Raw genomic sequence first — 18046 nt, 5'->3', positions numbered from 1 at the left:
ATGATGTATTATAATCATGACACATCTTTTTATCCATGGATTGCAGAACCCAAAACCACTACTCATTATGAAAGTGAAAGTGATTGGAAATGTAATGAGGAGATTGAAAAGATAGGGTACACATCCAATCAAACCATACCACAAATGCTCTAAATACACAATTTCTGATAAAGAAGAATCTATATATCTTGAGAAAATCATTAATTATCAATATATATATATATATTTAAATAATGGACATAAAAGTATAATTTCAATTAAAAATAGCAAAAAATATATTACAATTGCATATAAATTTTGTTAATTATTTTTTATTAATTAAATAGGAGGGTGGGGTGTTTTTTCGGATCCATCAAGAACTGAGACAAAAAGGTTTCTATCAATGAACAGAAGCAATTTTGGTCCCAAGCAGTTGGCTATCACTTTCAAGAGGGAGTTCCCAACAATTAAAGAAGAAGAAGAACTTTATATATAACTGCTAATTCATGTGCAGTTACATTTCTAGTTGCCAATATCACTGTCAATACAATTTTAAGTTGTATTAATATAGAAATAAAAAAGTGAATATGTCTAAACATTGAAAATCTATTTGATTATGAGTTTTCTTTAAATATCTTCTACATTCATCTTTTTTAGTACAAATACTAATTATATTTGTCCACTAAGATGTAAACTAATAACATAACATCTCACAACTAAAATAAAAGATGAAATAATAGAAATAAAATAAATGATATTTAATAATGTAATTTTATGAAAAAAAACAACAACATTATACTACTAATTGCAGGAAGAAATAATAACTTATATCTTAGAAATAGAAGAAATAACTTTCAAGAAAATCTTGAAAAGAGAAATTATTTTTCCTCTTTTAATTGTTTTTCAAACATTAAAGCAATAAAAAAAGAAGTGATTTTAAAATGTTTTCTATTAAGAAAACATTTTGCTCATTTTATAACAAGAAAAATAAACATCAAAAAGTATTTTTTTTTTCATATAAAACTTTTATTCTCACGTTTTTCTAGATTTTTTTTTATTAAATTAATCTCTTCACACATGTTTTATTACTTGTCATTTAAAATATTACTATTTTTATAGATTACGATAGGATTGATCTCATACACAATGTATATATTTGTCAATGTTAACCATTTTTTATCATGGTATCATAAAAAAAACTAGATGAATAATCTATGTGAAATTGTTACATTTACAAAAAGTAAAGAAAAGGGTTTCGAGATTTGAAGAAGAGAGAAGAGAGATGAAGCGTGAGAGAAAAGAAGAATTGTATTATGAATCTAAGTTATACAGTCAACTTATTATTTCGAAAAGTCAATTTGTTTAAATATTGTTGGTTTCGAAAAAACAAGCTGAATTTTATATGTTTTTTTTATAACAGAATTTTTTTCAATGATTAAATCATTTTTGTTTTTTTATTGAAAACTTATAAAAAGAGTTTATCTGAATTATACAAGTAACGAATTAGAAAATAAAAAAGATAGAAAGATTAGTTTTTGAGATCTTAGAGAAGTTCTTGGATCATTCTTGTGTTGAAATCTCTGAGGTTCTACCGTGTTGGTGTTAACTACTGTTTTTCAAGTGTTTCCATCATTTTTCGTTTTTCAAGTGTTTCCATCATTTTTCTACATTTTATGTATGGTGTTAGACAGATTCAATAGAATTTTTGTTAATATGCAATGAGTTTGTTTTGTGTGTATGTATAAAGGCTTTTGTAGGGTTCAAGAACTAATTTGATTGTATAACTTTGTAATCTTGTGTTTGTTTAGTGAATTCTCAACTGGTTAGGCTAAAGACTAAATATAACTCTTGTGGTAAGAGGAAACCAATATAAAAAATCTGTGTGATTCTCTCTATCTTTCTCTTTATTGCTTTAACTTTTAACGTATCAAATATTCATTGTATTTCAATTGATTAAATAAACATAAATTTGGTTAATATATTTTATATTTATCTGTCAATCACCTTTATGATTGGTTGAACAAAATAATCAATCAATTAATTTTATTAGAATTTTCAATCTAACATCTAGTTTTGAGAAAATATTTTGAAAAATATTTACACCCCTCTTGTTTTCGTTTCAAATGATTTTCTTTTACATTTGTCATCTTTAGTCAACTAGTTAATATGGATTAGAGTTGTGAAAACCAGCTATTCAGAAATGGATCCTTTTATTCTGATTTAAAATTAAAAATTAGATCTAAATAAAAGAAATACATTTTTAATTTACTGAATAAATTTGATTTAATTTTTAAATATAGTGATTTATTATATAAACTCTAACACACACAATGTGTGTCCAAAAGAACGTATAAAAAAGAGACAAATCTACATCTTTGTTAGGATGGAAATTTTACATCAACAAAAAATACGTACTAGAATTCTTCTCATGACTAAGTTTTACTACAAACACAGTTTTGAAATGGAAATCACTGCACATAAGTCATTTTACTTTAAACTTAATTTTAACAAAAATATATTCACAAAACTAAAGTCATCCAAAATTCAGATTGTAAATACTCCCCATACTAAATAACTTACCAGGTAAATGCTGGCTCAAATATACTCTATTTACCATTTTAGCCACCTAGCCTTCAGGCAGAGGCAGTTAGTATTATGAAAAGTTATCATTTTATAATAAAAAGTAGAAAGAGAAAACATGATTATGGCCATCCATAGAGAATTTACACATCCATGAGTTAACTTATACAGGGTTAGAAACTGAAAGCACCTCCTGAAACATCTCAATCACTAGCTCCCTATCTGCATGTTGGAAAAAATTATTCAGTTTATCCCTCACATCATGTATCTTACCAAATTCAAATAAGAACACCAAGCATCCTTTCTTTAACTTGAGCAATTCATAAAACCAAGCCTCATTTAGCATATCAAGAACATTTCTTGAGTTAAGATCTTCCAGAAGGCTCTCCTCACAGATGTCTTTGAGACTATCAATGTCATATTTATTAGCAGCTCCAAGCAATGCAAGCCGGTGTTTCCAGAAATCTTGTTGCTTGATTGTTCCATACAAGAAACTTATAAGAGCCGTGCAGGATTCAAGTGACATGTCTTCTACATGGATTGTAGAAGACTCTTTTTCCTTCAGGTTGTGATGAAACATGCTCCTAAACACTGGAGAACTTGATGAGAGAACTGCCTTATGAGCTCTCAATGAGCCATCAGCAGTGATGATGGTTAGGTCAGCATGTATAGCTTCATCAAGCATGCGAGAGAGGCAACAAATAGTGCTACTTTGGGATTCAATGGTTTGTACACTTCCAGATGGCCATACAGAGCTAGTTTCTTCACCCTGAGTTTGAAAGAAAAAATCATAGATTAAGCAGCAACAATCTGAAACTAGTTTAGAGTGATCAGGGGACAATGTGCAATATGGCAGAGCAAGTAACTCAAACCAACTTCATGGGTTGGTATCAAAAGGTCATTTGCCATAATAATCATCTTACAGGTTATACTTATAGAGATGTTCTAACAATAGACTTTTTAATATTTTTCTTCTAATATACTCTCTATTGTTACTTAAAAAAGATTTAACTGCAAGGATAGAAATAGAAATAGAAATTCAAATTCTTGACATGTTTATATTCAAAGATATTATCTAATCTTTAAGATGTGAATTAAATTTAAAGATATTAACATTATTTTAGGAACCTGCTTATTCTTTGATTATTAGGATGCAATATGTATAGATGAAGGTTCTTGATATGAGAAGAACTATCAGCCTAAGGAAGGTTTTCTCAAATTTGTCTAAAAAAACTGGTAATCGAAGGTTTCATAAGATTGTCTAGAAAACAGAAAACTCATAATGAGGATTTCTCAAGTTGGTCCAAAAATCTTGTAATGTGATTTAAAATCATGAATAAATATAGAAATGTTTTGTGAATTCAGGCATATGAGGTGTCGAAACAAGCTAATTTGTGTTATTTTGCTATTTTTACATTGTAGTGTTGTTTGATCCTCATTGTTGTGTGTGAAGAGGGATTTGTTTCTCAAGCAAAATCTTAACCAAGAAAATGAGTGTTTAAAAGAATGTGTCAAAAAGTGTTACTAAACAGGTAAATAGTCAAAGGGAAATTAGTAAATTTCTAAAGAAAATAATATTCAGCACATCAATATTATATAAAAATAAAATATAATCATGTATAGAAACTTACATTTATCTTCAGGTCTAGAAACTCAACATCAATGATGTAGCGACCAACGGAAGGAGTATCCACAGACCAGATAAAGTCATCCTCTGTCCTGAGAAGCTTTTCTTGAACTGCGGCAATTCCATTATATAATATTAAATTTAAAACTGCTACAAGTAATTGCAATTTCAGACTTCATATTTCCAGTTTGAGTTGCAAAATGAAAATCACAATATGAAATTATCTCCTTTTCTTCTTGGCAAATAAAGTGGTAAAGATAAGGAGGCCGTGTCAGGCTCAGAACTTCAGGTATAAGTGAAAAAAAGGCCCTGCTGATAAATAAACTGAGATTTGGAAACTTGGGAGGATTGGGATAAAATTTTCTGTCTGTGTTAAATGTGTGAAAAGAAAAACACAGTTTGGTTGAAACTTCTCAAATTTGGAAAATCAAAACTAATACCTTTCTCTGTTGATCCTGCACCTTATTACAACCTATAACCTTGAAGCCCCAAGACTCTGCTGGTGTAGTCATCATTAATCAGTCAATTACTCTTCTTCCTTACTAAACTAATCTGACCCCTGATGGGAGAATCAGAATTTGCTGAACAACTTAAGCAATTTATCTTTGTAAAAGTAACCAGAGGACAAGGTACCCATTAACCACTCATCCCTCTCTTTTGGGATGCATTCCCCAATTGCAGTCACACAGTAGTGAATGAAACTTATTTCCCTAATTTCATACAGCATTAGCCAATCCTTCACCCATGGCCAAATCACTCTTTCTCCCATATTTTATAAATAAAAAATGCACATTACACATAAGCTACGTAAGAAAAAATAACACTATAAGATGATAATGACAAAGTAAGATTTAACAAAAAGCCAATTAATAAAAAAGATGTTAATGCATAAAGGTACCAGGGGAAATATGAAAGCTGCGAGATGAGCTAGCATTGGAGACTCGAAGAATGAATCGAGCAAAAGGTGGTTGATCCTTAGAAACCGAAGAAGGTTCCGGAAAAATATGTATGTAGAGGTACCTATTCCTCACAACTGAAAAGTACCTGGTGAAGTTTAAAGTGAAAATCTCAACTCAAACTCCTTCAATTCAACTACACGAAGACACACAAGCACAATCACACAGACTCACCAGTTCCAGATTCCGACCTTGAAAGGGTCAGATTTTTTGTAGGAAGAAGGTCCGAGGTTGTCAATTTTCCACCGGGCTAATCTCCCAAGCGTCTCCACTTTATCGTCCATGCCTTTCTTCTTCTTATTCTTCTTCTCCTTTACCTTGTGGATGGTATCACAATTTCACAAAACACCTAACCTACAATTATACAATTACAACAACGTTGGACTGTGTCTAAACACCAGTTTTTGTAACCGTGCGACGGAAAGTATTTTGATAATTTGTTGAGTGCATGAGAAAGAATGTATAGAGAGAAGTAAGTGATTTTAGATTACATCTGGAGTCTACTATGCTCTGTCAATTAATACCATTTATATCAATTTAGCATAAATGATCAAATTTTATATCTTTAAAATAAAATTATATCAAATATTTAAAATATTTATATTTTTCAATTAGATATCTGACCATTTAATAAAAAAAAATGCAAACTTTAACAATAAGAAAATTAAAGTTTTAGAACTCTAATTATCTTTATCAAACATCATTTTGGTGATTTCTGGCACATGGTTGATTTAATTTTTATTTTAATATTTAATAGGACAAATATTTTAAAAATATATATATTTTTTGAGTATTTGCTATGTAAAGACACATAAGAATAATGACAATACAAACTGAGTGTGAGACTCAATACAAAATGTAATATTTTTTGAGTATTTAATAGGACAAATATTTAAAAAAACTCAATTATAATACCTAAAGTTATAAGACAGTTAAAACTTAATTAAACCTATAATAATATAATATTTTATAATTAATTTTTTTATCGTATTTTATATTTAACTTTTAAACAATGGTTTTGAAAGTTTGACTAATTGTTTATTTTTGAATTTTGAATAATCTAATTAATTCAATGTTAAAAAAACACTTTAAATCATATCATTAACATCAGAACGTGGTTTTAGAAGTTTTATAGGAAGCTTTTACCTTAGGTTTCCTTTTTTTATGTACAAAACCAATTTATATAAAGTTAGAATGCGTATCCAAACACGATATCACTCTCTTACTTATGTACAAGACATTTCGATTTTTTGGAGTAATTATAGGTAAATTGCTATTTTAATATTTCTTTAAATGTATAATTAATAAAATTTAATACATATTATTTAATATACACATATATAATCAATATAAATTTGTCGTCTTTCTATATATTATTATTTTATGAATATCTTATTAATATAATACTAGTAATATGTTTTTAACATTTATTTAATACATTTTATTATTAGATAAACTTGTATAATTAACAAAAGGTAAATCCCATTTTTATTTGGAATTATTTTTTTGTTTAATTTTAATAATTCTTAAATTGTATTTACTTAAAACAATTTGCATACATGCTTGTATATTTATAATTTGAAAAAGAAGTTGTTGTTTACTAATGTATTAACTAAAATAATCCTTCATAACTAAGACTAGACAATGAAAAATGGTTAAAAATGAAGATTAATTTCATATTTGATGGATAAGTTGGTCTTATATAAAAGTGATTTTGGTGGAAGAAGAATTATTAGACTGTTATGGTAGATATGACATACGTATTGGTATTTTATATTCATGTGAAATTTATGTCAGACCTAGAAAAGTTCGGTTAATTTATTAAAATGATGTCATTTTTTAATAAATTTATTGAAATGAGTCAATTTTAAATTTTTGATAAATCGTTTTTGAAAGTATGACTTTAAAATGAAATTCCTATTGAGGTTTGAAGTTTCCCAGGTTTTTGTAGTAATTGATTTTTTTAACAAAAAAATGATTTAATGAAATCATGCTTAAAAGCATGACTTTGTATATAAATATATATTTTTAAATCGTCATTGTAAATACACTTTTTTTTTATCTTTTAATTTTTTAAGTAGTTTATTATAACAATTTTTTATTGTTGGACTTTCTTTTTAATTTTTTTATAAAATTATAATTTATAATATTTTAATTAACTCAAATCTATACTAAAATATTTCACTTCATATTTCATTATTCAAATATTTTAACTATTTATATTTTATATATTTTTTTTAAATTGTAAAATTTATGACAATCATCATATCAATCACAAAATTGAGTTTTTGATGATGATGGGGTTATTTTTTTTTTTACCAAAATGGGATCCGTTTAAAAAAATACAAAATTTAGGCAAGTCATGTCAATTCGGCATGACTTCATATGCACAAATTGTCCCAATTAGACACGACTTTTGTCCTGTCATACTGAAGTCATGTCAAGTTGGCACGACTTCTGCCCTGTCATATTGAAGTCGTGTCAACTTGGCACGATTTCTGCCATGTCATAATTTTTTTTTTCTATGTATTTATTCATTCATAACACTCTTAGAACATTCATTTTCTTTATCTATGTATTTATTCATTCAATTCAAACATGATTAATACACGATTATCAAATTTTTTGTTCCTTAAAACTAACATTCTTAGAAAATTATGTATCAAATTAATTTTTAACATTACATAACTTACTACCCAATATATAAACAATAAAATTTAAAAAAAAACAAAATTATGACGTGGCAGAAGTCGTGCCAAGTTGGCACGACTTCAGTATGACATGGCAGAGTCGTGTCTAATTGTGATGATTTGTGTATATGAAGTCGTGTTGAATTGACAGGACTTGCCTAAATTTGTATTTTTTTTTAAACCGACCCCATTTTGGTAAAAAGCAAAAGTCAAAAACTCCACAAAATTCATTAGAGTTTTCTCACAAATTCATTTTAAGATATCTCAATTCAAACACACTTATTTTCTTTACACATTTCTCTCAAATTCTCATACATCTCCTCTCTAATCCAAACATAACCTAATTTTAGAATTAGTGTTGGAAAGTATGATTTTTTGTTTTGTTTTAAAACTATTTTTATAAAAAAAATAAAATTTACTCATTTTGATAAATTCATTAAAAAATTATATCATTTTAATAAATTCATTGAAAAGTTAACTTTATGATACTAATTCTTATACAAATCTAAAATAAATAAAAAATATTAAAAAATTTGTAGACGATAGATAGTCTTATAAAACTGGTTTATATGTATAAAAAAACCACAATCCAAAATCTAGTATTAAACTGCTCATAGTTTAAAGATACATATATCATTTTACCTTCACTTGTTGCTTCAACCTAAAATTATTTGAATAATTGAGATATTCTTATACTTTTTTTTTTTTCACATTAGGCTACTTTTAAATTTTATTATTATCACATCTCTCTTTTTTCTCCTTTTCGTTTTACTTTATTTTTTTTCTCTTTCTATAGCATTAAAGCATGTTTGTTTCCATCCTCTCCTCTTTCATTCTTCTTTATTAAAAGTGAAGAGTAAAGCATTTACCTTTTAAAAAGCTCAATATGCTCAAAAGACTTATAACTTTAAAATCCCAACAATTAGTGGGTTAATTTAATTTTAAAACTAAATTAGTAGGAATTAAGTTATTCTCATTTTGAATTTATTTATAAGCTTAAGATTTTGAACATAGGAACCCCAGCAAATAATAAAAAGCAGAAACTCTTATGTGTATTTCGAATTTTTTACCATATATAATTATTAAAATAGATAATTTAAAAAAATTATTAAAATACATAAATCCTAACAGGGTGATACGACTTCATATTTAAGTCGTATCAAAATAACATTGAAGTCTTGTTATTTTAACACAATTTTTAAACAAAAAATTGTGTAACTTTCACATAATTTATTAATTTTAATAATTTTTTCAAATTTTATTTATTTTAATAATTATACTATAAAATTATACTATGTCTATAAAAGATCTGTGTGTATTTTCCCTGCGCTCAACCCAGACAAGCAGAGTAGTCATGGGGCTTTACAACTGTTCGAGAACCTATTTCAAAGCTCTAAAATGTGAAATATAATTTTGTATTCTGAATTTTAGAGTTTGAAAATATTTTTTGGGTTTAAAAGTGCTATGAGTTATAGAATTTGAAATACAGTTGTATTCGGAATACAATTTTTAAAATTCGAAATACAATTTTTAAAATTCGAAATATATTTTTTATTATGAATTCTATATGAATTATACAATTTAAAAATAAATAAAAAATAAAAAATCTTGCAACTTTTGCTCACAGATAATTTTGAAATTGAAAAATTTATGAGGTGTAGGAAGAAATTGTCCAATTTTAATTATATCAAACACTTTTTACTGTTTTTTTACAACTTTTTCTTTTATCTTTTTGTTCATCAAATTTTCTTATTTACATATTTTTCTAATTTAAATTTTTCTACTAAAATATATGTATTTATAAATATTTATTTATCTAAACTTTTACTTGTCTAAATTATTATATCCTATACACTTATTTTTTTAAAATAAATATATTTTTTACAAATTTGTTCCAAATGAACTATTTTTAGAAAATGTTATTTTCTTCAACAAAATCCTCCCTTCATTATTCTTTTTTTTATAAAAAAAAAGCAGCTTGGAATTTCAGTTGATTTTTTCAATCAGCCTACCCTCAGTTACAATTCAAAAGTCAGCAATCCAAAAAATTGAATTCCAAATCATAATTTTTGAAGGTCCAACAATATTATCCTCCATTCGCTTCACTTTTTATATATCCAACCAAAGCAGAGTATAAAACTATAAAACTCTAATTGCTGGTTAAAACTTATCCAAAATTTGTGTGTGAAATAACTGAAATATCAAAGCGATTCTTAGTTGATTACTGGGACATAAATGGCAATTATCAAGTCAAAGAACTCTTGCTTCAAAGTATTTTCATATAACCAAGAATTCGATAGAACAATTTCATCAATTCAACATTATCTACATGCTAAAAGAACAATTCTTTTTATAGTGGGTGAAAAATTCGTGAACACGTCAAACAGAATTCTTTTTATAGTTTTATATCATATCTCCGAATCCATGATTTGCTAAAAGCTACAATTATTACCGTTATGCAGGTGCATAAATAAAGGAATAATTCTGCAAAACGAACCAAATCCATCTCATCACAACACTGTTACACATAGATACATATATACAAATTTAGTGACTTCAAGATGTGTATTATTTACAAATGAGCCAATTCTATTCCGAGGCATCCGAACAATTCAACCAGGCACAAAATAATCCATTTTCTCCACCGGAAGATTCAAAACAGATGTCTCCGCCTGTACAAAAGGGGGAGAAATTAAGGAGTACTAAGATTTCAGAAAGAGGTGTGATTAGAGACGTAATGTGAAACGATAAGACAAATAATCTCTTCCGATAATTAATTGTTGGCTTTTCTTGTATTATTACCTATGTTAAAGTGTCAACATGCTCCTCCATAAACAAGAGAGAAAAGTAATTTTGAAAAATGAGAAACAAACATGAGTAATATTAATGTCATCCAATGCCACCTACATATATGCTAGTAGCTAATGGATGATCTTTTTCAACAACGTTAAGCTACGAACCTTCCATTATAGAAAGTTCTTTCTCAATTGACTAAATTACAAAATGAATGAACTTTGAACTTTATCGCTTTATTAAAATTATAGCATAATCTAACCTATAATTTAGGGGATTTGATTACTTTACAACGTTTGAGACAATATTAGACATAACAAAAACCAAGATGTAATTCTCATTGAATCCAGGGCATCATTAAAATGTTTATTACTCAATTTAGCAGCTGAAGGCTTATAATTAAAAAAGGATCATATGACAAAAATGTACCTCTTCAAATGGAACAAAGACAAAGGGAGTCATGCCCCTCTTATGTGAGACAGCTGGTACATCTGGGTTGTGTGTTTCATCATCCTGCCATCCTTCAACAACTCCAAGAATGTCCTCCTCAGGTACACTTGCCTCACTACTGTTTACACCACTAGTGACAAGTGACATCAAATCCATCCGATTGTTAGCCCCTGTTGTAGTTCCCCTTATCCTATACCACACGCAGATCAACAGAAGCATATTGCAAAAGGAAAGTCCATTTCATACTGTCAGTAAATATTAATTTAAAAAAAAATAAGAATAAAGAAATTAGCATAATTTCTCTTCTCTTTATCAAAATCCAAGCTAATTTTACATGATACAAAACTTCTTTTCTGTTTCTATATTCTACTTTTCAGTATAGAACTGTTAAAACCAATGATCTTCAGTAACTTTCAAGAGCCTAGCGGACATTTCAAAGTGATGTAACACAAAGACCAATTTTAATTATATTTTGCATTGATGATTTTATTCTAATTCTCATACGGTTATATAGGATGTTATCTTACATCCGAAAGAACTCGCCTATTGTAGAAGTATGAAGGCACTTGTACCATTTTATAACTTTTTCTCCAAAATTTAACAAATTTAATTACTAAATCGTGATATTAATCATACCAAATTTTAGATAAATATTCACCGGTAAGGCAATTTCATAGTTAACATTGAATTTAATTTAAAAAATATATTATATGCTAAAATATATTCCCAAGATGAATTAGAAGGTAGCTTTTACGTAGTATGGAACTTTGCAAACATAATGTACTTAATGGGAACATTTAATCTCCTGGGAGACTAATGAAATTCATCGTCCATTAAAAATTATGTGGTATCATTCTAGGAGTAAGTAGATCCCCACTCACTTTATGTTATATTATCTCTTCTATTTTATTTATAGTGATAAAACACATTCATTTTTGCTTCTATGTGATCCATGTAGCCATCCTCACCTAGTGAGATAAGATTTTAAAAACTTTTAACTCAACCCCGTAACATCGACTTCTAAAATGAGAACTATCCAAATTTTTATAAGCTTTATTTAAATGATGTGAAATTGAACCACCACTCTTGAGGCAATGAGAACTTTCCAAGTTTTATAAATTCTATTTAAATCATATCTCTATTTGATGTGAAATTGAACCATGACTCTCGAGACTACAATTAGCACAACCCTAGAAAGGCCGCAACTAAGACGGGCTAATTAAAGTGGTCTACCAACAGCTTGGAGTGCGACAAATACATTAAGGTGGCCCAAGAATGGACTTGGACTAGGTTCTAATACCATTGTGAAGGGGAATCTAACTTCCTTGCTAAAACAAGGTTAAATTAACTCCAATTTTGGATTATCAGCCAACATTGTAACTAATTTTGCCTGACTAGGTGTTCTCGATTGCCACTTTTCTAGTATCCCATTTTATTGTCAATTATGTGGATCAGAAGTCAGTAACAGTGACATGTGATTAGCACCTAATATGTCAGTGGAACCCTGTTAAATTTACTTAAGACGCGGGTGATAAATTGAATGGTTGGGGTGTTGGGCTTACTAGAATAGAACCCATATATAAAATATCCTTTGCTCAGGTCATTTTTCTCCAATGACAACAAATTATTCCATCCCTGTTTTGGCTCCCTTCACAAGCATCAACAACGATGCCTCCTTATTCTATGATCCATGTTGAAAAGGATATACTGCTTTCTAGATTTATTTTTTATCTGGCATGGAGAAGGGAGGGAGTTGTTTTGAGGCATCCATTGGACCAGTGAACTCCAAACAACCTTTAATAACTTATTATACTGAAAAAATTTCTCTAAATTCAACACCTCATCCTCCACCAGTTGAAGATAATTTTGACGAATATTTGATCTATTTTCTAAAATAACAAAAGTATAAATGGCCCATCAAATCCCAATCTAAAAAGATAGAGAACAGGAAAAGATTTAATTTCTCGTTCTTGATGTTAGCTTTACTGTTCAACTAGACATGTATGCTAATCAGGCAAACCCATCAAATACCTTAAGCGTATCCTCAAAACAGTAGGTCGCATGCCTGGATATAAGACTGCAGCTTCAACCTGCCGTGATAATATCAATCGTCAATGCCTCAAAATCCATAAAAAGAAATATAAATACTAATTTATGCAATAAATGTCCAAGAAGAGAATGTCCACTCAGATCTTTAAATAATTAAGATTAAAAGGAGGCAGAAGTATCAGGAAAAAATCAACTACATAATTTGACAAACATAAGAACATAACCTTGTCATCTGACAATGTGTAGTGACCACCAAAAACACAGTCTGCTTTAGATGATCGAAAATTCATACACTTCACCACATCCTTGATCTTCAGTGATGAATTCTACATAAAACAAAAATAACTTCTCATACAATCAGATAGAAGAAAGTATACACATTAAATGGATTCAGACATTACTGAATTATAACCTTGTAAAGGAATCGCCCAGATGGAAAAAATCTCATGTACCGGAAATAGCAGACCTGCAGAACATAGAGAAAGTTTACTTACAAAAAATAAATAGGTAAATAATGAAAGCTAAACAAGAATTATGCACAACTTGCTTTAACAGTGTCTTTCACTGAAACTTGAGGACCAATATAAATAGAACTCACATTCCTATACACTTATAAATGGTTCAGGGAATCATCCTAGATGCACTGCTTAACAATTATTTTTTAAAATTTTACAAGAGAAAAAAAGAGGCATCATGTAGTATCCTGTATATCCAGACCAAGCAACCACCAATGCATAAAATAAATGCGTAGAACACACCTACCGGGGGAAGGTAATCAAATTTTACATTAAAACCCTCCAGTGCTGAGAGTACTAAAAAGGCAATACAAACTTCAAAAGCATTCCATCATACCAAGGATAATACAATACACTCACCAGTCTTCTCCAACAATTATAACGGTTTATAAGGAGAAATATCCTATTCAAATACTATAGCGCTAAATGGTTACAGTACCAAGAAGACTAAAAATAATACCCAAAGGTGCATCCCTACACTCAGGTTTTTCACACTCTCAAGAGGATCTGACTGAAACATTTAAGGTTACAACAATAAGTTTCATTAATGGGGATTATCATATGTCAATCACAAATAGAAACTGAATTAGAACAATGATTCACTTGCTGCTTGAATTTGTATGACCGAGACAAATATCATTCTTAAAGTTTTAATTGTCGAGGGACAACAAGAGGTGCTAGCAGCTATCATCTAATTTTTGAGGTTACCCGGACAGGACATCAAAAGGTATGCGTATGATTTGCAGGCTTATAGACTTACAGTTTCATTCAAGCATATTGTGTTAAAAATCTTACAGAACAAGGTTCCTCACATGAAAATGCTAGGATTCCGTATTGTTTAGCCTTTATAAATTCACATACAATTTTACGGTTTCAAGTAACAAGTGTTTCTAACTCTTAAAAACAGTGGACATTATAAACTGATGATGCCAGATTTCTTAAGTGAGGAACACTAAGGGCTGTTTGGTTTAGTTTGGTTTCTGTCTTTATTTTCAGCTGATAAGTTTTCATTTAAAATGGCAAAATTGTCATCTTGTATTCCTTTTCTTTCTTGTCTTCAAGTTTTAGAGAAAGAACTCGAGTTATTCATGAAAATGTATGAGCTGAGAATGAAAACGGAAAATAAAGCAAATACCTTCTGATACTTCCAAAGTAATAGTCTACTACACACATCTTATTCCCCAAAATAAGATATTGAAAAATAGTTGACGAAAACCCAGTTAATAAAATGCTACTTAATGACATTAGCAAATATTAAAAAAAGCAAAAAAAAATGTCTATTGACTAGCAATACAAGAAGATATTGATGCATACCACGTGTACGGGATTAGTGATTTTCCACTCAGCAACCCCAGCTCGAATATAGGTATTTCTACTCACATAAAGACCTGAGTCATGGAAGCATAGTAAGACAAACGGACCTAACTAAAAATGCAACATAAAAGGAAGAGGAAAATAGTGTGCATTTCATTATAGATTGGATTTAAATTAAGTTCATTTTCTTATTTTTCTTCTTCTCTTTTTACCTTTGGTTGTGGAGGAGGGGAGGGTAATAAATGTGAATGCTAAGATGTCCCACATTCGCTAGCAATATGTCAGAATAGTTCTCATATGGTTAGAGCAATCCTCTACCTTGAGTTAGCTTTTGGGGTTCCAGTTCATTTACAATAAAAAAAAACCATAGTCTATCAACTCTAAATGTTGGGATACTTGCAAAATTTAGTCGTGTGAACTTCAAGCTCCAAACCTCCAGTATCAGGCAAGGAGGGAGAGTTAAGATGTAAAACATTGATTAGAGAAAAGAAATATGGCCAAAATACTCCTAATAGGGCTAGGACAATCCTTCCTTTTTAAAATAGGTAGGGCTGAGTTAGGCCCAGTCCATTTCTAATAATGAGAATTCCCAAGCATATTTTCAGATCAGAATAAAAAAAATTAACCATCACACACCATTGTCAATAAGTATGAGGAGCAGAAAATAAAGTTATGCAATAAAAGACAGTTGTTCTTACCATCAGTCCGCAACCTTGGTCGTAACAGCCACATTTTCCGCCAAGAGCCATAATATTTTGACTGAAGTATCTTGTAGTTTTCCACAATCCCAGATAGCTTCGTAAAAGGGACTCTATAATCAGAAATGTGATTTTTAAGCAGTAGGAATTCTATATTCAAAACCTTCTTCTGAGTTTACCTGCCAAGCCTTCAAGCATGCATTGCGCCAAAATACAGGATTACGAATTGTGTACTTCCATTTTCGACATACACAAGATGCCTTCCCCAAGTCATATGGAGTCATTCGAGTAAAGACCTATAAAATGTATTCAGTAAATCTCTCGGTTTTTCTTGTATACAAAGATAGACTTTTTAGAATATGAATTTCCGGGCATATAAAAAAATTGGAGAAAATGACAAAGAGTTTTTATAAAGGTTTCAAACAACTGAAAGAATTAGGCCACGGATATTCTGGTTCTTATTTTAAGAACATTTCCTGAGCTCAAAGCTTACCATCGACAAGGCAAAATCTACTATCAAGTTTTCAAAAGAGGTATTTGGGCGACTGAGTGTGTGTAGGTGTGAGAGAGAAAGAGAGAGAGAGAGAGAGAGAGCAAAAACTGAGTTCGTAAACATGACCAAACTGTCCCAGATCAAACACTTAGACTACACACGACTGATCTGAAGTAGTAGCACACAGCAGATAGTAACTACTCATATTGCCACTTTCACATAATGTACTTCCACCATCAAGAACCACCATTAAATCAATGATAAAAAATATAAGTTGATGCGTGAAATACTTCAAAAAGCAGCTCATCAGGCAAGGAGCGATGTATAAGTGCTGGATCCACGTAAGGCCTCCTACTTGCACTCCCAAATGGCGCAACAGGTCTAACATTAACTCCATAAAGATCTGAAACAAAATGCATAACAACAAAAAGAAGTGAATTACACCACCCAGTTATACAGAACAACTGATTCAACCCTACAATAGAAATTTTGGAATAAGAGGAAGACAAAAAAGAAACCAAGTAACCATTGTAGCAGCGTGGAACATACCAAGCCATGGCCTCCTCGTAATAAAATAGTCAACGGTCTTCAACCTCAAAACCGACTCGAGTTCAGAGGAAACCGCCAAAGCAAAATCTGTAGAAGAAGGAAAATACAAACAAACACTCGAGTTTGATCACTCGTTCATAAAACAAAACAATCTCATCACACCAAATGAACTTAATTATTCAGCTGAATCGCCAATCTTTAATTCTCACTTGACCAAAATTTCAAAAACACAACCAAAATTAAGAAAATACATGACAACAATGGGTATTAAAAAATGATAAATAAGAATAATTAATTGTGTGGGGAGAGAAAATCCAAGTTTACCAGAACCAGAAGCCATGGATGAATGTAGCAGGAGGTTCCTTCTCGAATTTCTCAGACAAATTGAGAAGAAAGACGAAGGACGGGAATGGGTTGGGTAACAATTGCAGAACAGAAGAACACATCGAAACGATGTCGTATCGACGTAGGCCAGGTACGAAGTGTACGCGCCCCTAATTTATGGCGGGTCCCTTTATACTGAAGCCTGAAACTGACACGTGACATCCCATTCTATGGTTGTAGTAATTTTAACAAATATTACGTATTCACTAAATGCGTCTAGATACATTGCTCAAGTTCCATAACCCTATAACCCTTCTTTGGCGTACGGATACGTATATCGGTGTCGATATTCGTATGATAATTATAGGACATTTATTGGTGAAGTGTTTAACTAAAAGTTATTTATTAAATTTTTGAAAATTTTGTATGATTTTAACACAATTTTAAAAAAGATAAATACAATAATTTTTTAAAAATTTAAATTTATTGTATAAATTTTTAGTGTGATTATAAAAATAAGAAACAAATTCTTTTGAACAAGTTATGAAAAAAAAATCTTCCTTCTCTTAAAAATCTGAAACATACTTGTGAACACAAATATTTATTATTAATTTATATAATTCATAATTATATAATATATAGATCCGTGTTCTACATTTTAGAGATTACACGTATCTTCGTGTCCATGTCCGTGTCAGTGTCCGTATCTGTGTTACATAGCTCAAGTTTAAAAAAAAAATTATCACATTTCTTGTAAGTTATTATTTAAATCTTTTTATATATATATTTTTTAAATGCTCAATTTTTAAAACCTTACTTATATGAAATTTTAAAAAAATGTATCTTATTCAGGGATTTAATTAGAACATACTTACCGTCATTTCATCATTAATTATTTTGAAATTTCTCTAAATATGTTGAACTTTTAAAAAACCTATTTATATCAAATTTTAGAATGCCATAAAAATCAAATTTTAAAATATATGTTATCTTAAATTTTAATTAAAATCATTGCCCATTTTATTAATT

General features: G+C 29.6%; 2 protein-coding genes across 2 annotated transcripts; both read right to left on the bottom strand.

The window, feature by feature from the left end:
* Positions 1-2632: 2632 nt before the first annotated feature.
* LOC137822704 (BTB/POZ domain-containing protein) lies at positions 2633-5644 on the bottom strand. Its single transcript, XM_068627651.1, has 4 exons — positions 5317-5644; positions 5085-5230; positions 4191-4297; positions 2633-3328 (listed from the first exon to the last, which is right to left on the bottom strand). Exons 1-4 carry the CDS (start codon positions 5424-5426, stop codon positions 2723-2725), a joined length of 969 nt encoding a protein of 322 aa, XP_068483752.1. The 5' UTR covers positions 5427-5644; the 3' UTR covers positions 2633-2722.
* A 4561-nt stretch (positions 5645-10205) lies between these two features.
* On the bottom strand, positions 10206-17221 carry FBP7 (F-box protein 7). The gene is made up of 11 exons (XM_068624397.2): positions 17018-17221; positions 16694-16780; positions 16435-16547; positions 15831-15947; positions 15652-15748; positions 14954-15027; positions 13537-13590; positions 13349-13450; positions 13107-13165; positions 11055-11265; positions 10206-10504 (listed from the first exon to the last, which is right to left on the bottom strand). Exons 1-11 carry the CDS (start codon positions 17031-17033, stop codon positions 10445-10447), a joined length of 990 nt encoding a protein of 329 aa, XP_068480498.1. The 5' UTR covers positions 17034-17221; the 3' UTR covers positions 10206-10444.
* Between the last annotated feature and the right edge of the window lie 825 nt (positions 17222-18046).

Source organism: Phaseolus vulgaris, chromosome 9, assembly GCF_051622355.1.
Source record: "Phaseolus vulgaris cultivar YP4 chromosome 9, ASM5162235v1, whole genome shotgun sequence".
Lineage (NCBI taxonomy): Eukaryota > Viridiplantae > Streptophyta > Magnoliopsida > Fabales > Fabaceae > Phaseolus > Phaseolus vulgaris.
Note: the sequence above shows the minus strand (reverse complement) of the source record. Positions and strands in the feature narration are given on the sequence as shown.

Coding starts and splice junctions, on each gene's coding strand:
- LOC137822704 (XM_068627651.1), bottom strand. CDS start 5,426: ATGGACGATAAAGTGGAGACGCTTGGGAGATTAGCCCGGTGGAAAATT. Junction 5,231..5,316: donor AAGGTCGGAATCTGGAACTG/GTGAGTCTGTGT, acceptor AAACTTCACCAG/GTACTTTTCAGTTGTGAGGA. Junction 3,329..4,190: donor TTCTAGACCTGAAGATAAAT/GTAAGTTTCTAT, acceptor TTTCAAACTCAG/GGTGAAGAAACTAGCTCTGT.
- FBP7 (XM_068624397.2), bottom strand. Junction 15,028..15,651: donor ACCAAGGTTGCGGACTGATG/GTAAGAACAACT, acceptor TCCATGACTCAG/GTCTTTATGTGAGTAGAAAT. Junction 13,591..14,953: donor TCACTAATCCCGTACACGTG/GTATGCATCAAT, acceptor TATGTTCTGCAG/GTCTGCTATTTCCGGTACAT.